The 19,886-nt window shown below is 41.3% G+C and overlaps 1 protein-coding gene across 1 annotated transcript; it reads left to right on the forward strand.

Moving 5' to 3' along the window:
- The first annotated feature begins 11,748 nt into the window (after positions 1–11,748).
- On the forward strand, positions 11,749–19,043 carry ggt5b (gamma-glutamyltransferase 5b). Its single transcript, XM_076758784.1, has 12 exons — positions 11,749–12,102; positions 14,040–14,167; positions 14,269–14,364; positions 14,682–14,877; positions 15,132–15,292; positions 15,447–15,593; positions 15,734–15,864; positions 16,669–16,853; positions 16,970–17,061; positions 17,167–17,276; positions 17,353–17,463; positions 17,660–19,043. Exons 1-12 carry the CDS (start codon positions 11,930–11,932, stop codon positions 17,804–17,806), a joined length of 1,677 nt encoding a protein of 558 aa, XP_076614899.1. The 5' UTR covers positions 11,749–11,929; the 3' UTR covers positions 17,807–19,043.
- The last annotated feature ends 843 nt before the right edge of the window (positions 19,044–19,886 follow it).

Below are 19,886 nucleotides of genomic sequence, written 5' to 3' on the forward strand. Positions count from 1 at the left end.
GCACTTTCTTTATATGTAGCTCTTCATCTGCCCCTCCCTCTCCATTTCGCTCTCCCCTTCTGTAGACATTGGGCTGCAGCAGGGGACATACAAGCCTCAGGGTGCAATATGGCCCATTTAATGTCCACAGAGACAGAGAGAGTGAAAAAAAAAAAAACAGGAAATGTGGTGTGCAGTAATAAATAAACACACACTTACAAAACAACAACATAGAAATAACAACAGAGAAAAACATAGCAATAATTTAAAAAGATGAAAATGGAAATGCTGGGTTTTTTTTTCAACTCTTTTTGGCACCATGTCACTTTCTATTTTTGCATTTATCCCCCCAATCCCCACCATCCCTACACCACCCACCCCAACACTCAGCGGGGTCAGATGGCCAAACTAACTTTCATGACAAGTGCTGCAATGCAGCTGCTGCTCTGACTCACTCACAGCACAGTTACTGAGAATCTATGTCACATAATATGTCGGTATACGGTTCATGTCCTGGGTGAAAGATAATAAACCTTTCAAAAAAAAAAAAAAAAAAATCAATCCCAGCTCGAGAAGGTCCACTTTCTCACTTATTCTGGAGCTTTGAAGACCATCAACACTTGACTTTGATCAAGCAAACAATCAAGTATGACGACATGAGAAAATTGTGTAAATGCTTAAATATATTAAAGGAGAAAAGATACAAATGTATTAACTTTCCATTTTAAATGTGAGCAACATTAACATGAAATATGACAATAACATTAATCAGTAAACATGAGTTATGTGTCATTTCTGTGGAATTTTCATGCATCATTTTCACATTTCATGTCATTGAATCACTTTTAAAGCAGAGATGCAAAAAAAGAAAAGCTGACATATACATCCTGTACTGTGCTTGTCACAGTGATGTGGGACAGTCTGTTTTCTTCTGTTTTGTTAACCCTGAATGGTTCCTTCCCCCTGCCTCAGACTCTCTTGAATCCCTCTTAACCTCGTCCCCCGGCACAGTTTGGTATTACTGAAAGATTAATTGGTGGGTAAATAATTAACCACACAGCAGCTTGGGGCCTACAAGGTGAAGAAAGAGCTCCCTCATCTGAATCATCCAAACATTTTGCCCACTCATCTAATGAGCACTTTGTGTGGGACGTCATATCAACACTAAAATAAGGCGATCACATGGAACTAGCATGAACCTCGAACCTGATACTTTGACAAAACTCAAGTTTCCACTTCGCATGAAAGCTTTGCTGTCATCAATAGGCTGATATGATAATTAGCTGAATGCGCCAATGAACCACAACAACAACCTCAACTTATACCATCATGTGAGAGATGCTTAAACAATCCAAAGTAAGGGACCAGCACACTGTCTTCATGTATAATGGAAATATTCATAATTGTGCAGAAATAATGATGGTTTCAGCTCATCTTAGATTAAAACCTCTTCCACAATCTGTCCAGTGTAATTCTGTCAACATGAGCAGACAATAACTTTGTCAATAGGAGAACAGATGAAAGGAAGAGGACAAATAAATGACTAATAATTACTAAATAAATTCTCAAGAGTTACTCATTTTAATTTTTGTTGTCACCATCAATTATGAGCCGTTCACTTTGGTGTTATCGGCTCATTTTATCATTATGCTGTTTTAGCATTTGGTAACGTGGACGAAGGCAGCGGCAGCAAATGAAAAGCTGGTCCCTGCTTTCACAGCTCGTGTGTCAGAAAATGAAAATAACCAAGCTCAGATGATGCTGTCAGGGCTGTATCAAACTTAAAAGTCAATAAACGACATTTTGATAAACAGCACATATTACAATTATCATGGCATCGTGGAGCATTGTGTGACAAATTAAACTATGAACTTGCAGTAGATCATGAGGGATGAGTGTCTTGCATTTTAGAAATAACAAACTCTTTACACAAACTTAATGAAGGCAGAGATCAGAGTCAAATAGCAGTAACCTTGTAAACATGTGATGTTTCCCGTGATGTTTCTTTAAGTGTTTATTCGACTATCTCCATGACATGCCTCGTATGTGCTGCTCCTCTCTCTGGTTTCCTGTTAACGTGCTCTGCAGTGTTTCCTCTCTTTGTGATTTCTCTGGGAGGCGGAGGCCCTGCGGGAGGTGATGGAGGCTTTTGTTTCTGTGGACACTTACTCATTTCAAAGGAGTGTGGTGTTAATAAGTCACAAACTAGCCCAATGTGTCTGACGAGGAAGGAAATGACACTCCTCAATGCCCGCAATTGTTTTCATTTCAAGAGAAAAACCAAACTACTGTGGAAGTTTTCGTCACCAGGATAATCCCGTCATGCTTTGCATGGACTCCTGGGTACAAACACATAAAACAATCATAAGAACAACTAGAGCCGTCAAATTTTATTAATGGCATGGTTGACTCCTGAGAGACAAAACGGTCGCTGAACTCTCTTCAGTAGGTGTTTCCGGCCCACCGGGTGCCATGAATTACAGCTAATGAGCCTCTCAAACTTTCTGCTGACTCCTGAAAGAACAGAGCAGGCAGGGAGGGACGTCCCAGTGGAGTCAGGTCAAGTTTTATCTGCACACAAGAAGCTGTGTTTCTTAAGCACTCCTTTGATACTACTTTTATTCATTCATTCTAAAGTTTGTGTTCCTACCTGAGCTCATCCTGACAACAAAAAAAAAAAAATGGCACAAAACTCCCATAACCAATTATCCTCAGAAGCTATAAACATGCTCCAAAAGCAAATAAACTCCATATATTACATAAACACATCTGCAACAGTTACCCTGCTACTCTAAAGATATTTGGGAAACATTTATTTATGTTTGTTTGCTTCTGCAAATAAAAAAGTGTACTGTTATTGAATTTTTCAAGTGTTTAACTATGAATACAAGAAGATGTTTAACAAAGCGTCACTCTCTTATTTGCTGCGCATCTACAGATTCATAATCCAATGATTTCCATTACCTCATCGTAATTCTCCTAAAGTCCCTGCAGTTTTCATTTATTCCGTCTAACGTCATCAGTCACAGCCCACATTTGGCCAAGTCTGGTCCAAATACCTGAAAGTGTTCTTGTTCTTCCTGTTTTATGGAAGAAGCTTTGGAAGATGTGAATGTTTCACATAAATTGATCCATTGATGAAAGAACGACCAGAAATAATTTTTGCACTTCTCCTATAGTGTCACCACATCCAAGATTTCCTTAGGAGGGGAATTTAAAATTTAGTTTTCAAATATGTTGTTGATTTAGCAAATAACTGTATTAATTTGCTCCATTGTTTTCTGAGGTTTGATGCTGTTCATCTTGGCAGCAGGATGACTCCCGCCATGATGAGCAGGTGAACATCCATTGTCATCTTGGGGAGAACAGTCTGAGTCAATACATAATATTTGCTGCTGCTGCCAAACTGGTCTGAAGTTTGCATTAAAACAAGAGTGTGAACCTGTATGCACACCGGATGGATCTGCACATTCATGCATTCACACACGCGCAGCCAGTGGCGTTGCTTGGGTCTCTTTGAGCTCCAAGCAAGAAAATTTGGTTTTTGTACACATAAATGCACAATTTTTGGGACATTTGAGATGAATACTGAAAAAATAGATTAGTGGTTCTCAAAGCGAGGTCCAGGGACCAACAGAGGTCCCTGAATGCCCAGGCCTATCAATAATCGTTGTTGTAAATAAGTGGCCGGGGCCCCCCCAGTGGCCGGGGGCTCCAAGCAACTGCCTGGCTTGCCTGTCCGCAAGCCCCGCCCCTGCGCACAGCCTCAGAAACATTTGACCTCCATTGCAAATGTCAGCCTCATAGAAAGAAAGTTGAGGTTGCTTTAGGGTGGGCACAGCGTTGTGGACCAATGACCGCAGGAAGGAAATGACACTCCGCGATGCCAGCAATTGATTTCATTTCAAGTGAAAAACCAAACTACTGTGGAAGTTTTTGTCACCAGGATAATCCCCTCATGCTTTGCAGGGACTCCTGGGTACAAACACGTAACTGTAACTAATTGCTCATTTTAATTATAGGCCACTCTCACTGCCACACCACCTGTTTTCCAGTAGCTATGCTCCAACTCATGACCAACCCAAGTCTGTGAGTCCATTTAGAAATTATACGCCTTAGTGTGAGGGGCCACTCTCATAACTGCACCTCCTTTTAGCCAACTGGCACAAAAACACACACTTTCACACAGACACACACTTGACCTTCATGCCAAATTTCAGCCTTCCACGACAAAAACTATTGGCGCCAAAGGGTGGGGGAATTTTTGTGGATTGGCAAATCAACCAGCAGAGTGAGCTGCAGAGCTGCCAGTCGCAGATAATAAACACGAGCTGTGTGGGGCTTCATTAAAGTTTGTTTCATTGTAAATGCACATTAGAGCAAGGAAAACATTTGGTGGCAGTATCCGTTAACTGCATCGCACAGCTAAGGCAAAGCTGGTTTTTGTAGTTTTTTGTTTTTTAACGCAACAGGTGTTTGCTGGTTAATAGCTTATTCTGCACATTAGACTAATAAACTGTCAAAAAAATTCGTCCATTTTCTTGAAATGACTCTTTGAATGGGTGGAGAGAGGCACATGGTGATGTGTTCATGTGCTTATTTTTAATCATTCACAGCTGTATGAGGGAGGTGTTAATTCCCCTGAGCATAAACTACTTAATTTCCACCCACTACAATCATGGTTTTCATTCGTAAATGGAGGGCTGGTGTAGTTCAATCAGCGTTAGTGTTAGCAGGCACAGCAGGTGTGTTTCGTTCTGAACGTGGTGGATAAAAAGGAGTGAAATAAAGACTGCTGCAATTTACTGGTGATTTTTACTAATGGAGAACAAACGCTCTAAATGTAGCTCTAAAAAGGGGAAAACCAACTCAACTTTACATATTCTAATCATAACTAAAATCAGCAGTTTAAATCACTGGATTTCATTAATCGAAATAAATATTTTTAATAAATGTTCTGACCTACATTTCTTATTAAGTTTATGCTCTTCATACCTGCAATGTTGATGCTTCCTTACTTCTCTGGTAAAGAGGAAAAAATTGTGGAATACCACCAGTGAGTTTGTTGTCAATTATGATGTTTGTATGTTCGCATCTTAAGCTGTTTTTTAAGCATTAGTTGCGTAACTGCATTGCACTGACTTTGTCGTCGTGCATACTTTTGGGATGATTCACTACCTATGAAATCAGCATATAATCTGAATTATCTTGAATATACTCTTCTGTCTTTCCCCTTTCATCCTGTCTTTTTGCTCCTCAGGGGTGACTCAGCCAGATGGAAATTGTTTTGGAAGGATTCATGCCGCAGAGAAAAAAAACCCAATATTTTGGTCACTGATCTGTTTATCAGCTTCCGACCGCAATGCATGTGAACAAATATATGATCCGACCTATGCATTAACAAAGACAAGTGATCATGAGTCAGTCAAAGGTTACAGACTGCAGAAAGAAGAAAAAAAAAAGCCTGTGACTGAAAGATCCCATGCATTTAAGGTGCAGTGACACATACTGTAGGATAGTGGATCTGAGTGAATAGGGGCTGGCACGGGTGGGTGGGGGGTTTGGCTTGATGCAGGGAGGGCAGAGTAGTAACTGTGCACTATTTATAGAAACATGGCAGCCTACAGTATGGTATCCTTGCAAAATATGCTCCTGCACCATCTCTGCGTGGTTTTCAGCCATGAAGATACAAATTATGACACAGTGGCCTGTAATAATTGGCTTCATAATTGTAAATAAACTAAATAATTCAAGCCCTTGTGATTTCAGTGCAGTCTTGCAGGCATCACACATTATTATGATGAAAAGAATAGGTCTATGCCTGACACACTAAGCTAATACAACAATAATTAGCATTAATATGCATGTGTCTTCTGGCTAAGTTTTCTATTTCCAGGTTGTGTAAAGGTCATTAGTTACTCTTTAATATCCCTGCTGTGAGCAAATTCAGCTACAACAGATGCAGTGGTATACATTTGAGCCATGGAGATAGAGATGTGAGTACTTTTGCCTTAATGTTTTAATTTGTAATCTAATCTCATATTTTATAGGCGATTATTAGACTTTGCATTTTCTCTTCCAGTTATCAGTACCCAATAAAATGTGGTGTGTGTGCGCTTTCTTATTACGCCAGGGCAGATGACAGCGTCCTCTAAACCTTGACAGAACTTACTTTTAAGCTGCGTTAAACTCTAACTTTTGGCCAAGCAAAGAGTAGATTCGGTGGCGGTACGACTGGGTTATATATATATAATGTAACTGTTCAGGCTGATGTCAAGATGAAACAAAAATTCTTTTTTTAACCCTTTTAGATTACATCCATGGTCATTTTGTGCACCTATTTCATAATATATGCCAAAAAAAAATCACAAAATATGTGTATTGTGTATTATTGTGTATTATTTGTATTCTTATAAACCCAGTCATGTTTTCTTCCAGTAAAACAAACTTGTAGTGGCACAGAATTAAGATTCATTACTACTACTAGCTAGTTAGCTACAGCATGGTATGTCAGTGTGTCTTTGATCATTCGCCAAACCTTGCTCCTTTTCCCTAAAATAACATGCTTACAGTCCAGTTCACAAGAATTTATTCACCGTGAGCAAAGTGGTATCTGTGACAGCCCCAGATTATGTTTTTCACTGCCTGCTTTTGGCTCCGACCCCAGTTCAGTTAACAGGGTCAAATTGGTCTGCTAACAAAAGCAACTTCCACGGGAAAGACCTTCGATTTCCACTCATGTTCCTCTGTCTCTGCTGCCAGCTCTTTATATCCGTGTTTTTTACCTCTCATAGGTAATTTCCTTTGTATCCTCGCATGGTGCGGTCAGCTCCACAAAATCCACATTTTGACCACAACACAAGATCTGGTCTTAGTGGCAGTTATCTATGAAGGGGCTTTGAAGAGTTTTTACTCTCATTCTCTTGTCCCTCCATGTCTTCAGCTGCCCTACATCATTGTGTACATATTTGTTTACCCTCACATATAAACAAAATCCCATCTGGCTTCCGTTTTCGTCCAGTAAGTTTACTTCTCAGTGCTAACTCTCAGTGGGTCCTGATAGACACTTCAGCATGTCTTCAGTTACATCACCCTGATCGTATGCAGAAGTAAAGCGATACTTGGCTATTAAGCACATAATAGATCTTTTCCTGTCAATTTATTAAGATGTGGGGGACATGGACGCACATCACATCAACACACTTTCAGCTAAGTTTCCTCTTTTGCACACGTTCTGAACTCATCACCAGGCCCTGCTTTCCCTCAGAGGCTGCTCTTGCATATCTAGCAGCTTCCTCTTGCCTGTGATTCACCTCTACAGCCACTTCCCTCTGCTATTGCTTTGCTCCACGCAGGCTGTGCAACAACATCCCGAAGTGCTGCCCGAGCCTGTAAAACTGCCTCCCTTGGGTTCCACTTCCTCCCTGCTGCGACTGTTGGCTCTGTTCTCCATACTGCTTCATCCCTCTCTGACAGCATCGTCTCCAGCATCACTTTTGCACATTTAAAGTCCTCTGTCCATACAGGGCTACACTGCTGAGACAGCATGGGGCTCCCATTCACTTTCTAATCTAATCCTTCTTTCTAGCTTCTCCACCTTTTACCTGAAACACCTAAACTATTAACAAGTTTCTCTAACACTGTTTGAATTACTTCTTCTTCAGTGAAGACCATTGAGAGCAACCTCTCTTTTGCAAGGACACCCTTAAATACAAAACAAATAAAAATTGACTTCTTCTGAGTCTCTAAGTGTGTTCTCCTTGTCTCTCAGGATCGTCTCCTTGTGCATTAACCTGCCACATCTTCCCAGCACCAGTCCACCACCTGAAAACCTGCTGACTCACCTCAAGTACCTGCCTTCTCCCTCTTGGATCCCAATGATGGATATATTCTTGTGATAATAAATCCTTTTATTACTCAAATTTGCTCAGCCCTTAACACTTGGGACCTGGTGCAGTGTGACCCTGATCTGCAGATAAAGACATGATATGCAGGTAGTTAAATAGAATGCGGTGCTGTTCTCGCTGCCAGCCAACTTTCTCATATAATAAACAACAATGTGTTTTAAAACCATCTCCAGTTATGAACCCAAGAGTGGAGTTATAGACTGCATCGAGAGGAATAAGAGTGGAGGCAGAAGAATGTCATATAAACCATATCACCGTCGTCTATAATGGGTTAAAAGGTTGACTGGACAATTTGCTCTCTGTAGTTTTGGGTGACAAATGCCTCGTTTCTATTTTTAAAATGCCAGTTTTGCTTTAAAGGAGTTCATTAAAGTGTTTTTTTCTTTTTAAGTACAGCTCGTTATCAAGCCAGAAACCAAACACATAAGGGGGCGTAAATAGAAAACCCCTGATTTGAAAGCACACCCTTTAAAATTGAAATACTGATGCATCCTGTGGCTTAACCTGCATCCTCGCCCTCTTTAATGGACTATCAATTTCACCAAACTGCTTCTGCCTGAATGAGGTAGAAATCATAGGTACCAGCACTGGTGATGTTTCATAGGAGCCAAGAGGTTTACAACTGAAAATATACACATCATCTCCCCCTTGTGTTGAAGTTTTAACTGGCCATATACTATATTTACTGTAGGCACACTGTATATAATCATGTGTCTGGCCCGTCACTGTGCCCGTACTGCCCTGTGTAATCTGCACAAGGTCAAGTGGAGTCAGTTTTATTTGTTTAGTCAAAAATCACAAATTTTACCTCGAGGTGCGCTAGATTCATCATATATGACACCATCTAGCCCTGATGTAAGGTACTAACATTTAACAAGGAAAAAACAACAAATCCTGCGAAGGTCACAAGCAGGATCAGTGTTGTACTTAATTAAAACAAATGACTATAAACTAATATTCAAGATCATGTTCCAGGTTACTATAAATAGCAATGGCAGCTCACCATGATGGCCCTGGACTCACATGGTTTCCCTCAAGGTCAGCACCCTGGACAGAGACAGTCAATGCCACCTTTACCACAGCACATTCAGCACCTCAGTCAGTGACCGCCACACTGGGCCACCGGGGACAGTCGAGCAGAGCAGCATGCTGATGGCACTAAAATCCCCGCAGTGTGACGGCCCTGCGGCTCCGCCACAGCATGTAGGTTTACGTCTTCCGGTTGCCTGCTGCTGTTGTTTTGTCTGTCCCTTCAGGTGGACGTTATAATAGCGCAGCTGGGTGCATCTGGTCCGATCAGTTGTGGCCATTCTTGCTTCTTTCTCACACTCTTTTGTCTGGTGATGCTACACCTTCACACATCCACTCAGCAACACCACTGACAGACCATGTCATGCATTTAGTGAACACACTGTATTGTGATTTCTATGTATTAATTTGACTGTTGCTGTTGCTTCCTTTCTTTTATCATGCCAAAGAGCCGGGTCATGACAGTAGCTTCAGCCCATCAAGGCTTACCAAAAGGAGCAGGAAGAGCAAACAATGGGTTTGAGTCAAAGCCAAAAACAGATCCTTAATAAACTGATCTGGCAGCTGTGGTGTCTCTTGAACCTGACATTACACAGAGAGGCTTCCAGCACAAACATGAACACACCGAGGCAAACTGGTGGCCAAGATATAGAAGCACCTATACCAGAACATTTAAATATATCAGACTGCATTTGCTATTCCCCACACAGGCTAACCATGTGTGATCATGTGCAATTATCTGAGGGATTATCAGATTGGCTTTCCTCCATCCTGTCAGGCAGTACTGGTAATCTAGCAGCCCACATGCTCAGTCTTGTTGCCCACTGCTGCCGTCACCTGCATGGCTGAAACTCAAAGTGGTGAGTTCTGTGGTCCCTTTGCTCACGTCTCTGGGTCTCGACAGCTTGATCGATGTATTCAAATAAATCAAGTGGGAGACAGGTGTTGCAGCAGCATTGTTCTCATGAGAGCCATGTTTTTGGTCTGGGTTTGTCTTGTGCCACATCTTAAGGGTAATCCGGCCATCTGGAGAATCCATTGGATTCGGGCTCGTCAACATGAGCTACACCATCATAAACACAAAGAACAGAAATGCATCCCATTCTGTTTGGTGACGCTGCAGTGGTCTGGTCGACCAGCTCAGCATGGGTGTGCGAGACTTTACAAGTTCCTCACATCTGATGATCAGCTGCCTTTGACACATCAGTGATGTCAACATTTCTCATAGAGCAGTTTTGGAGAAGGGAGTATGACATGCACACCGTCAACAACTAACGGTCGTGGGAGCAATTCTTTTATTCTATTTTGAACTGAAACACAAGAGTTCAGGTCGTCAAGTGCTTTTGCTTCCGCCAAGTTTGAGTCTACTCTTCAACAGATGGGTGACCAGTTAGAGGATTTGTACTGTGATATCAGGTCAAATACTGCAAACAACTGTAGTATGTTCACTACAGTTATCAACAAACTGGCAGTAAAAAAAATTGTCTATTTTTGGAAATTTGGTCACTCAAACAAATGTTAAACTCTCTAATCCTATTTTCATCTAATAGCGTTTATTTGCTTGTTTATTTGCTTACTGAGAGGCACAAAAGGCACGGGTGCGTTCTGATTAACTGCTTGTGGCACTTTTGTCACACTTCACTGCTGCTGCTATCTTGTTAAAGAAGGAAAGAAAGAAAGAGAAAACTCTTATAATTCATGATTTTATCATACAAGATTATTTTGGGGACATTCTCTCCCTCAGCAGAGCTCTGGGGCTTTGACTTTAAGTCCAGATTGATGGATTTTTAATGGTTTTGTAATGTGAGGAAATAGAGAGGGAACTCATGAAGAGTTGGAAACAGTCAGAGCAACGCTGAGAAATGGCTCTGACAGGCCTTACACTTCAGATTTCAAGTTGCTGCTTCCATACAAAACATTGTTCATTCATTCATTGTTGAAATAATGTCTAAAATCAGACATCTGTATATGAATGCAGAATATGTGGACAAGGGACAAGATTTATACTGACATAAACTATTGACGAAGTTACTGTAAATCACCTGCAGTTAAAAAAAAAAAAAAAAAAAACAGCAAAAGGAGGAAAAAATATGCTGTTTGATTGACTTTGTTTGGAAGATGGCTGACAGATTGTTAAGCTTCCTGCAATATTTTGGGTGTCAGTATAAACTAACATACAGAAATTCATTTGAACTGTTTCTCGAGGTTTAATATTATCAACTGTAATCCCGATGGTTCAGTTTAGGAATGACACATAATATAGATAAACATACACACAATTTGAGAGCATATATTGATGAATAGAGAAGATTTTTGGAGTGAAGAGCTGCAGCTGGTATGACTGTGTGACATGGTCATTTCTATCAAAAGTGAACATTTAAATGTTTTGTGTCCAGTGTTTCCATATTGCTGTGTTTAACAACTGGAATGTGCCTGATGTGGTCCCTGTTTGGAGGATTTCAGCCTCTTGACCTGTCACACAGGTCACATCCAGTGTAGCGTCGCGACAGGGCGCAGTCTGTGTTTTCCCTACTGGGGGTCAGAATTGTAGGAAATGTTGGAGCTGCAGGAAAAGCGAAAGGGACAAAAGGCTTTATCAATGTTACGCAAGAACTGATAATTCGTGAAATCCGGTAAGGCACCTCTGCCAAGTTTCCTGGAACTGCTAAAATCTAAAAATCCCGATTCTCCATACAGCAATACACTCATCGATGTTCATTTAAATGATACAAAAAGGCCAATGACTGGGACAAGCCGTGACATCATGGTTATTTCCGCAGGCTTAACAAATGACTGTGAGATGTTAAAGACTGATTTACACCCCATGGTCATCGTAGTAACACAGCCCATGTGTCTCCGTCTTCAACTCCTCAAGTTCACTTCTGCAGAATTGATGGAGGGGAGGGGTAAACCCGCGTTTGGGATTAAAGCAGCGTTCATTGAGCGTGTGTGTGCGCACTGAGCGGCAGCAGCAACAGTTCCTTCAACACAAAGTTTCCCCCACAGAGACGTCCATGGCTAAATATAAGCCCTGGCTGGTGTGCTGCCTCGTCTTGGCTGGCTTGGTTTGCGCTGTCGCGCTGGTCTGTCTGTGCGTCGCCACGCTGGTGGGCAGTGGATGTCCCAGCGGCAGCTTCAGGCACGCGGCGGTGTCTGCAGACTCACAGCGCTGTTCCGAGGTGGGCAGGTAAGTCACCTACTGACACACACAGACAAACATGAAAGTTTCGTTTAATTAAATCCGTGCTGGATTTGGCTTCACGTACTGGATCTAAAACCTGCGAATAAAACCGGGGTATTTATTCATTTATTTATTTTCACATTTTATTGAATTTTATTTTTAAATTTGGAAGTTAATCTATGTGTTACAACATGCAGGAATTTCACCACGTTCACCTGTGTTATTCACAGCAATGACTTCTTTCAGAGGTCTATCAGTTACACCTCCCTGCTCCTGTGGGTGAGATAAAAAGCTGAGCAATGGGATAAGCAGTTTAAGAGATTTGATAAGCTCTGTTGGAAGAATAAATACCTGCAGAAGTGTGTGTGTGGTGGCCTTGATTCTATCTACCACTTGTTGATTTATTCCTGTTGAACGTGAGTGTCAGTAGAAAAGTGCCTTCCAGGTGCGGTAACTGATGCTAATCTTTCTAATATGAAGTGAATGGACTTGTCTGTTTCTCTGATGAACTCTTTGGTACTTGTTCAGCATTGGGCCACAGCGTGAACTCCATCAAGTAGTCTCCATAGTAAATCTAAATATAGACAGAAGCTGAGTTTTGTTTTTCCACTGGAATGTGCATTTAGATCTTCCGGCTTTTGTATTCAGAGGAGTATTCTGTCCTCTGCCAAGAGGTTCATTTCCCAGGTCACAGCAAAGACAATGAATTTGAACTCCATGAGTGATGCACCGAGGCGACATGGTCATCTGATGAGAGGAACTTTGATGGTCGTTCTAAACGTGCTGACTCCGTGGGTTCCCTCTGTTGAGGAGTGACTTGAGCAAAATCTTTCTATTTCATCCCCACTTAATTATCTACTCATTAGTCAAACAGGATAAAATCATCTATGTCACACAACAGCAACATTTAATCTCACTGAAAACACTGATTAAGCTCAATTGCGACGTTAAAAACAAATCCAATGACCTTGTACTGAACTCTCAGTAACTTTTCTTTTTCTTATGTACGGACAAAAGCTTCCTGATAGAATGAACACCGTTCTCGTTGTTGGCCCAGACTGCTGCATCCCTGGCACCAGCATTCATTTTCTCTTGATCATTTGCATAAACACTTTCCTAAATATCATGAGAGCACACATATGTACTACCTCAGGTATGCAGAAAACCAGACAAACACACTATACATATAAATATAATCACCAGATAAGCGTTGCAAAGCCTTTATGCACAAAATATACAACATATGCTTGACTTTGTGCCTCTGCAGACAACATCCCATTCAAGAATTCATCAGTTTATAACATGTACGGCATAAAGACAGAAACCAGTATCAACAACTGCATTGATTGTTCTGTCTATACTGTTCATGAGACTCCGATAATTACATTCTATTGATTAAATTTTGGTGCCATTCCACCTCCTCAGACTTCTTCTCTGTTTAAGTCGATGAGTCGGCTCGACTTCAACGGAGCCAAAACATTCCACACTCTACCCTCTCTTGTTGCTCAGTGAACACGTCTGACACCGTGCCAACATCTGTGTGAAAAGACTCATTCAGAGATGATTCAGAGTTAAGATTTCACGCTCTGTTGTGTAGCACAATTAGATTGGATAATGCTAATTATAGCAAACCAGATTTTTTTTTTTTTTTTTGAAGACAGTTTACCTCAAGAGTCATGTGAAAACTAAAAAGCACCACCGTGGCAGGTATGTTGCCTGAAGTCTCAAATATCAGCTCATGGTTTAGACTTGCTTCTTGGCAGCACTCTTTGACACCCTGAAACATTGAACCCCTGAGGTCTGCAGTGATACATGCAACTCTTAATGATTGTGTAAATGTGTGTGCATGGTTAAGCAAATATGTGGTGAGTAGTCAGACAGTTAGTGACTGATTGTGTGTTCACACACTTCCCATAAATCCAGTTGAAATGACTGTTTTCCAGGAACATCCTCCAGCAGGGGGGGTCAGCAGCAGATGGCGCCATTGCAGCTCTTCTGTGCACATCTGTGGTCAATCCTCAGAGCATGGGGATTGGAGGAGGGTCTATAGCCATCATAAGAAATAAAACAGGTGGGTCCTCTCATTCATCTCTGTGACTTGAATATTTTGTTTCTTGTCAAATGCTAATGGTTGAATTTAGTCCATCACTTTAATTGCTCGTCTCTTCCCAGGCCATGTTAAGGTCTACAACTTCAGAGAAACGGTGCCTCAGACTTCTAAAACTGACCTGTTACTTGACTGTCCCACCACAATGACAATGAGCACAGGTAGGCAGAGATGTCCACAGGTGTATAGTAGCTTATAAAAGATTTCCCACCCATGCTTCCTGTAGTAGTAGTCATTACAATGTCATCCCAGTAACAAGTAACTGTTTTTCTAATCTGTCATTTTGGCTAATTTCCAATATTATTTATTGCATTTGAAGTGTCTTTACTGTTTAATAGAAAAACACATGACCCTTGCAAGCAGATAGGATATTTTTTCTATCATTAAACATTTTTGCACACGCTTTTGCTGCAGGGCCCCTCTTTTCATTCCCTGCACAGTCCACCTGAAGCTGCTGTTTCTCATCTGCACATTGTAGGCGCACAGTGGATCGGGGTTCCCGGAGAGCTGCGAGGCTATGCGGCCATTCACAAACAGTATGGGAAGCTGCCTTGGGCCAAGCTGTTTGAGCCAACAATTAGACTGGCCAGGGAGGGCATCAATATGCCGCCGTTTCTGGCAAAACTCCTGAACGAGCCCTTTGTGAGGGGCTTCGTGGAAAAGTCGTCTCTGTGGTACAGCATCTTACTAACTGCTTACTGACTGAGTTTTTGATGCTCTTCAACAATAATTGTTAGCAAAACTGTAATTTCAAGAATTGCTGATTTGTCGAGATTTCATATTGCATAAGTGCATGTCAAGCTCTGTTAAAGTAGCTCCAAGAGGTCATAAATCACCCAAATGATAATGTGCAGTACGAGTGTCTCTCAGTGTGCTCTGTTTATACTTTGTGATATAATAATTTCTTTTGCTTGGATTCTTTTTACAGTCAAATTTTGTGCCACAAGAACAAAACCGTCCTGGGCCAAAATGACATCCTGAAGTTTCCTAAACTTGCAGAAACCATGGAAATAATAGCAAAGCAAGGGGCAGAGGCCTTCTACACTGGCAAGATAGGACATGACTTAATCGAAGACATTAAAGCTGCAGGTTGGTGCAATATCGGGATGGATTAGAAAGCTGGGGGTGTGTACGCGCACTGGCAGAAAAAGAAAACATACTTGTATGTGAAAGTGACAAAGAAAAAGTAGAAAATCAAATACAATTTAATTTAAGTTAGCTATTTCCTACATGCTTCTCTTAGGTGGGACGTTGACACTGGAGGATCTGAGGTCCTTCAAGGTGCGGGTGGAGGATGCATGGACAGTTCCTCTGGGAGATACTCAGATGCACATTGCTCCACCACCTGCCGGGGGCGCCATGCTTGCCTTCATTCTCAGACTGATGCAAGGTTTCTGTACCTTGAACTGACCTACTGTAGCAGTCGAATTCAATTTTAGCATCTTTGATCTTTACTCTGAATTATGAAGAAGTAAAAACACAAAAGATTATAGAGTTTTAAAACTGGTTGTTGTTCTCCTTTTGCCTCAGGGTTCTCCTTGACTCCAAGCTCCCTGGATGGTGATCGGAAGATTCAGACGTACCATCTTTATATTGAGGCAGCTAAATTTGCTAATGGACAAAAGAGGAGCATTTGTGATCCTGTATTTAATAGCAAACAGGTTGGGATCTTTTCATTATTATCAGGATGAAAGATATTCCAAGAAAACAAGTTCATTTGTTCAAAAATTAGGAAAGATTGTGTTTTGGATTCAAATACCCAGTTTTATTGCCACAAAATGGCCAGAAAATGTCCTGACGCCTGCTAAACCCGCAGTGCACCCCAGCACCAACTGGTTCTAAACAGACAAATTTAGCAACTAGCTAGTAATTCCATATGCAGTCCCAAGACAGGTAGACACAAACGCCAATAATACTGATGAAATCAAATAGTCACACGTTCACTGCATCTATTTTCATCCGGTGACCTGTTGGTTGAAGGAAAAGTTTGATATTGTGGGAAATATGCTAATTAGTTTTCTTGCCAAGAGTAACATGATGAGTGATACTGCTCTCAAGTCTTTCAAGTTAAATGTGACACTATCGCTAGCAGTCATCTAGCTTAGCTTACCTCAAAGACTGGAAATGCTAAAAAAGCTAGCCTGGCTCTGTCCAAATGTAAGAAAATCCGTCTACCAGCACATTGAAAGCTCACTTTCATGCTCTATATCTCAATTCTTAATATTTAAAGTGTAAAAAGGACATTTTAAGGGGGGTTAGGTATCAGACAATAACAGTGAGTGTGGGAGAGCAGCTTAAATACTAGACTGATTGGGATTGAATCTCAGGTGTGTGATCAGGTGAGTGGGCAGGTGAGCGTGGCTGGCAGGGGGGTGAGAGTGGAAAAGTACCGACTGAGCGTGTGAACAGATGACTCAATATACCGTGACACTCTTTCTAATTTCATTATGATCTTCTTCTTTCAGAGTGCGGATCATTTGGTTAATCCCTCCTTTATCAATCGCATCAGGGAGAGGATTTTTTCAAATACCACCCATGACAGCTCCTACTACAATGTCAAGCCCTCGTCTGATCACGTGGGGACGACTCATGTGTCTGTCCTGGATGAAGATGGACTGGCTGTCTCTGCCACCAGCACCATAAACCAATTGTGAGCAGGAAGCCTCTTCAAGCAGAGGAGTTCTGCGTCTACTTTATATGACATCAAATCTGCACTGACGTGATACTTTATCCACTCAGTCTACTGTGTTGTCTTTTGTTTTGTAGGTTTGGAGGAACCATTTACTCTCCACGAACAGGGATCATCCTCAACAATGAGCTGTCTGACTTCTGCAGGAGAGCAGACAGCGTGACAGCAGGTGAAGTATAAACATGGCCTTTCAAGCTAAAGCAGTTGAAGACATTACTTAATGCGGTCGTTTAGTCTCCTTTCAGTCTGATATGGAGTGTAATTGTTGTCATAGGTGAACAGCCTCCTTCCTCAATGACTCCAGTGATACTGGAGTCAAAGTCTGGAGGCCTCCTTGCGATTGGTGGATCGGGAGGAAGCATGATTACCTCAGCAGTGGCCATGGTAACTCTACTGTTCACGTTATTGATTGTCTGCTTCTTTCCTTGTTTTCTTACATGATTCTCTTTTATTCCTGCAGTCTCTAATGAATCGTCTGTGGCTGGGGATGAATCTGAAAGACGCCATCGCTGCACCTATAGTGTTTGTCGATTCCAAGAACAATGTGAATTTTGAGCCCGGTTTTAATGAGGTGAGGTGTTCTCGTCACTCGACTGTGACCATCCATCTAATGAATAACACTTCTGTTTATGCTCATGGATTTTGAGCGAGATTACCAGGACATAATCCTACAAAAGTCACATTTAATTCACCTGTAACCAGTTGTGAAATCTGAAGTGGGAAGGGTAAGTGGAACTAATTTCTGTGTGTGTTTTGTCTGCCCTCAGTCTGTGAAAGATGGCCTCAAAGCTCTTGGACACAAATTTGGGGAATGGAAATATTTCTTCAATGTTGTCAATGCAGTGGAAAAAGAGAATGGATGCATTGCGGCCGTATCGGACAGCAGGAAGAGAGGGGTATCAGCTGGATACTGACCGTACAGATCATGAGGAAGCACCACCTTCCCACTAAAATCTGCCCTAAGGACTGACTGACTGAACCTTTGGCCTTAAGATCAAGGAATGTACCGAAAATGTGACGACAGAATGTGAGCATTTTAGTGCTTTTTCCTAATGGAACAGGAAGTTAATAAGCTTAAAGGATAATTCCAGTTTATTATACTTGTTTTTGTAGTTTGGGCCATCACTTCTATTAATTAGACAACATTGTACTCACTATAGTAATTGTAGAGATCTTGGAAATTGGCTCAAAAGATGTGAGATGGGGCAAGAAAACACAAGTGGTCAGAGGATCAGATTATCAAAATCAGCTTATTTGCATTATGTTTTTATCCACAAATTGAAAATGCACATGAAAACAGATGGATGGAAAACCCTCACAGTAATAATCCCACGTTGGCTGTCCACTTACCGACTGTTTCTGCAGCTTTCACCTGCAGCTCACAGTCCGTTCAAACCCATGGTTAGCCCAATAAATCTGAGTAACTACGGGGACTGTTTAAAAACTGTTTAATAACTTCTTCCCCCATCAGTCTTCTTGTTAGCAATGTTACCAGATTTCAGCAGATAACTAGGTTTGTCAATAAACCTCTGTGCGGATGCGACCACTTGTTATGTAACAATTTTCAGTCCAGCCAGACATCACACACATGTCACATAAATGACTAATGCACAGTAAGCGCACCACGAGGCTGCTACCCTTATTGCTGATATCTGCTTTTATGACCACAAACTCCTGACCAAAGTGAAATGTGTTTGCAGCACGAGCCATAAATCTACTGTAAACTTCAACAAACAACACTAAACGCTCTGTCATGCTGAGTCTGTCGATAGTAATGAATGTTTTCATTTCTGACTGAATGACATAGTTCTATATGGGAAGTGTATTCTGTAAGTGAGCCATGTAACCGTTTCAAAGCGACTGACATGTGAGTTTAAGGCTGTTGTAGGATGTCAGCTGCCCGAAGCGGGAACTTTTACTGTGACCTTAAAGATTTTACTGTATGTGAAACAAGCATTTTCAGGTCCCCCTGAGCATGTTGTGGCATTTGTTTAAAGATTAAGGAAATACTGTTACATTTCATTAACACATTCACAATGAGCAAAGTGTATTTTCACACCACATATAATTTTGTATTTTCTGTGTTTTGCTATGTCAAACATTTTTACAACTATTAACTGTGTCTTGTCACAATAAAACATATTAAAGCCTAAACAAAGACAAGTAATCACTGAGTCTGACCTCAACCACGAGCCCTGAACATTGCTTGAGCTCATGCTTCGTTCAGACACCTTCTGCACACTTTTCACCGTAAACTGCAGTTCTTTAAACATTTATCCTTTGTTGTTAGTATAGCATGATCAGCAATAATCTGCTTCATGTTTTCCTGTTTGCCTTGTTTCAGAGCAGCACTTTTGCACTGAGACAAAGGAAGCAGTAATGAGATACATTTCAGCAGAGAGACTTATGAATTAGTAATGATTTCTTAAGTGGATTCTGCTCCGTTTTCCTTTGAGGCACTAGATGTGAGTTATGAGAACATGCAAATTTTGGTCTGTGTGAAGCACCGCTGTCTTTGTTGTATGACAAATGAGTTAATCTGGATAAATTGTGACTTCATAGCTTTAGTGTCATGATATGAACCGCCATTTGAAGTAAGCGTCATTTTACACCATGCAGAAAATGTCTCGCCGCTAATAGTCTTTCAATCAAAGCAGAAGCGGTTAAATCCTGTGATGACTCTCTGACTTGCAGTGTTGGCACACTTTCAGTCACAAAGTCCCTTGATGAGGCACATTATCTCACCACTATAGATATTTGATGTTATTATGCTGGCATTCTGTTGGTGTGTGACTGTCATAATGCCATGCAAGGCAGTAGGTCAAATTAAAAGCACATACGCATTGATGTACACAGAGACGTGAGATTTTTTTCGTGCCTAAAGGAGGAGTAAATTGGCCTATCTGAGTTGCATAACTTAAAGTTCATCGTAACTATGTAAAACTGAGATCGTGCTTAATTGGGCCTTAAAGGAAAACTCCATTGTGACTTGCT

Source organism: Chaetodon auriga, chromosome 19 (assembly GCF_051107435.1).
Source record: "Chaetodon auriga isolate fChaAug3 chromosome 19, fChaAug3.hap1, whole genome shotgun sequence".
Lineage (NCBI taxonomy): Eukaryota > Metazoa > Chordata > Actinopteri > Chaetodontiformes > Chaetodontidae > Chaetodon > Chaetodon auriga.

Excerpts from the sequence above, each read along its gene's own strand:
- ggt5b (XM_076758784.1), top strand. The coding sequence starts at position 11,930 with ATGGCTAAATATAAGCCCTGGCTGGTGTGCTGCCTCGTCTTGGCTGGC. Across the intron at positions 12,103-14,039 it reads CGCTGTTCCGAGGTGGGCAG|GAACATCCTCCAGCAGGGGG; the intron begins GTAAGTCACCTA and ends ACTGTTTTCCAG. Across the intron at positions 17,277-17,352 it reads TTACCTCAGCAGTGGCCATG|TCTCTAATGAATCGTCTGTG; the intron begins GTAACTCTACTG and ends TTATTCCTGCAG.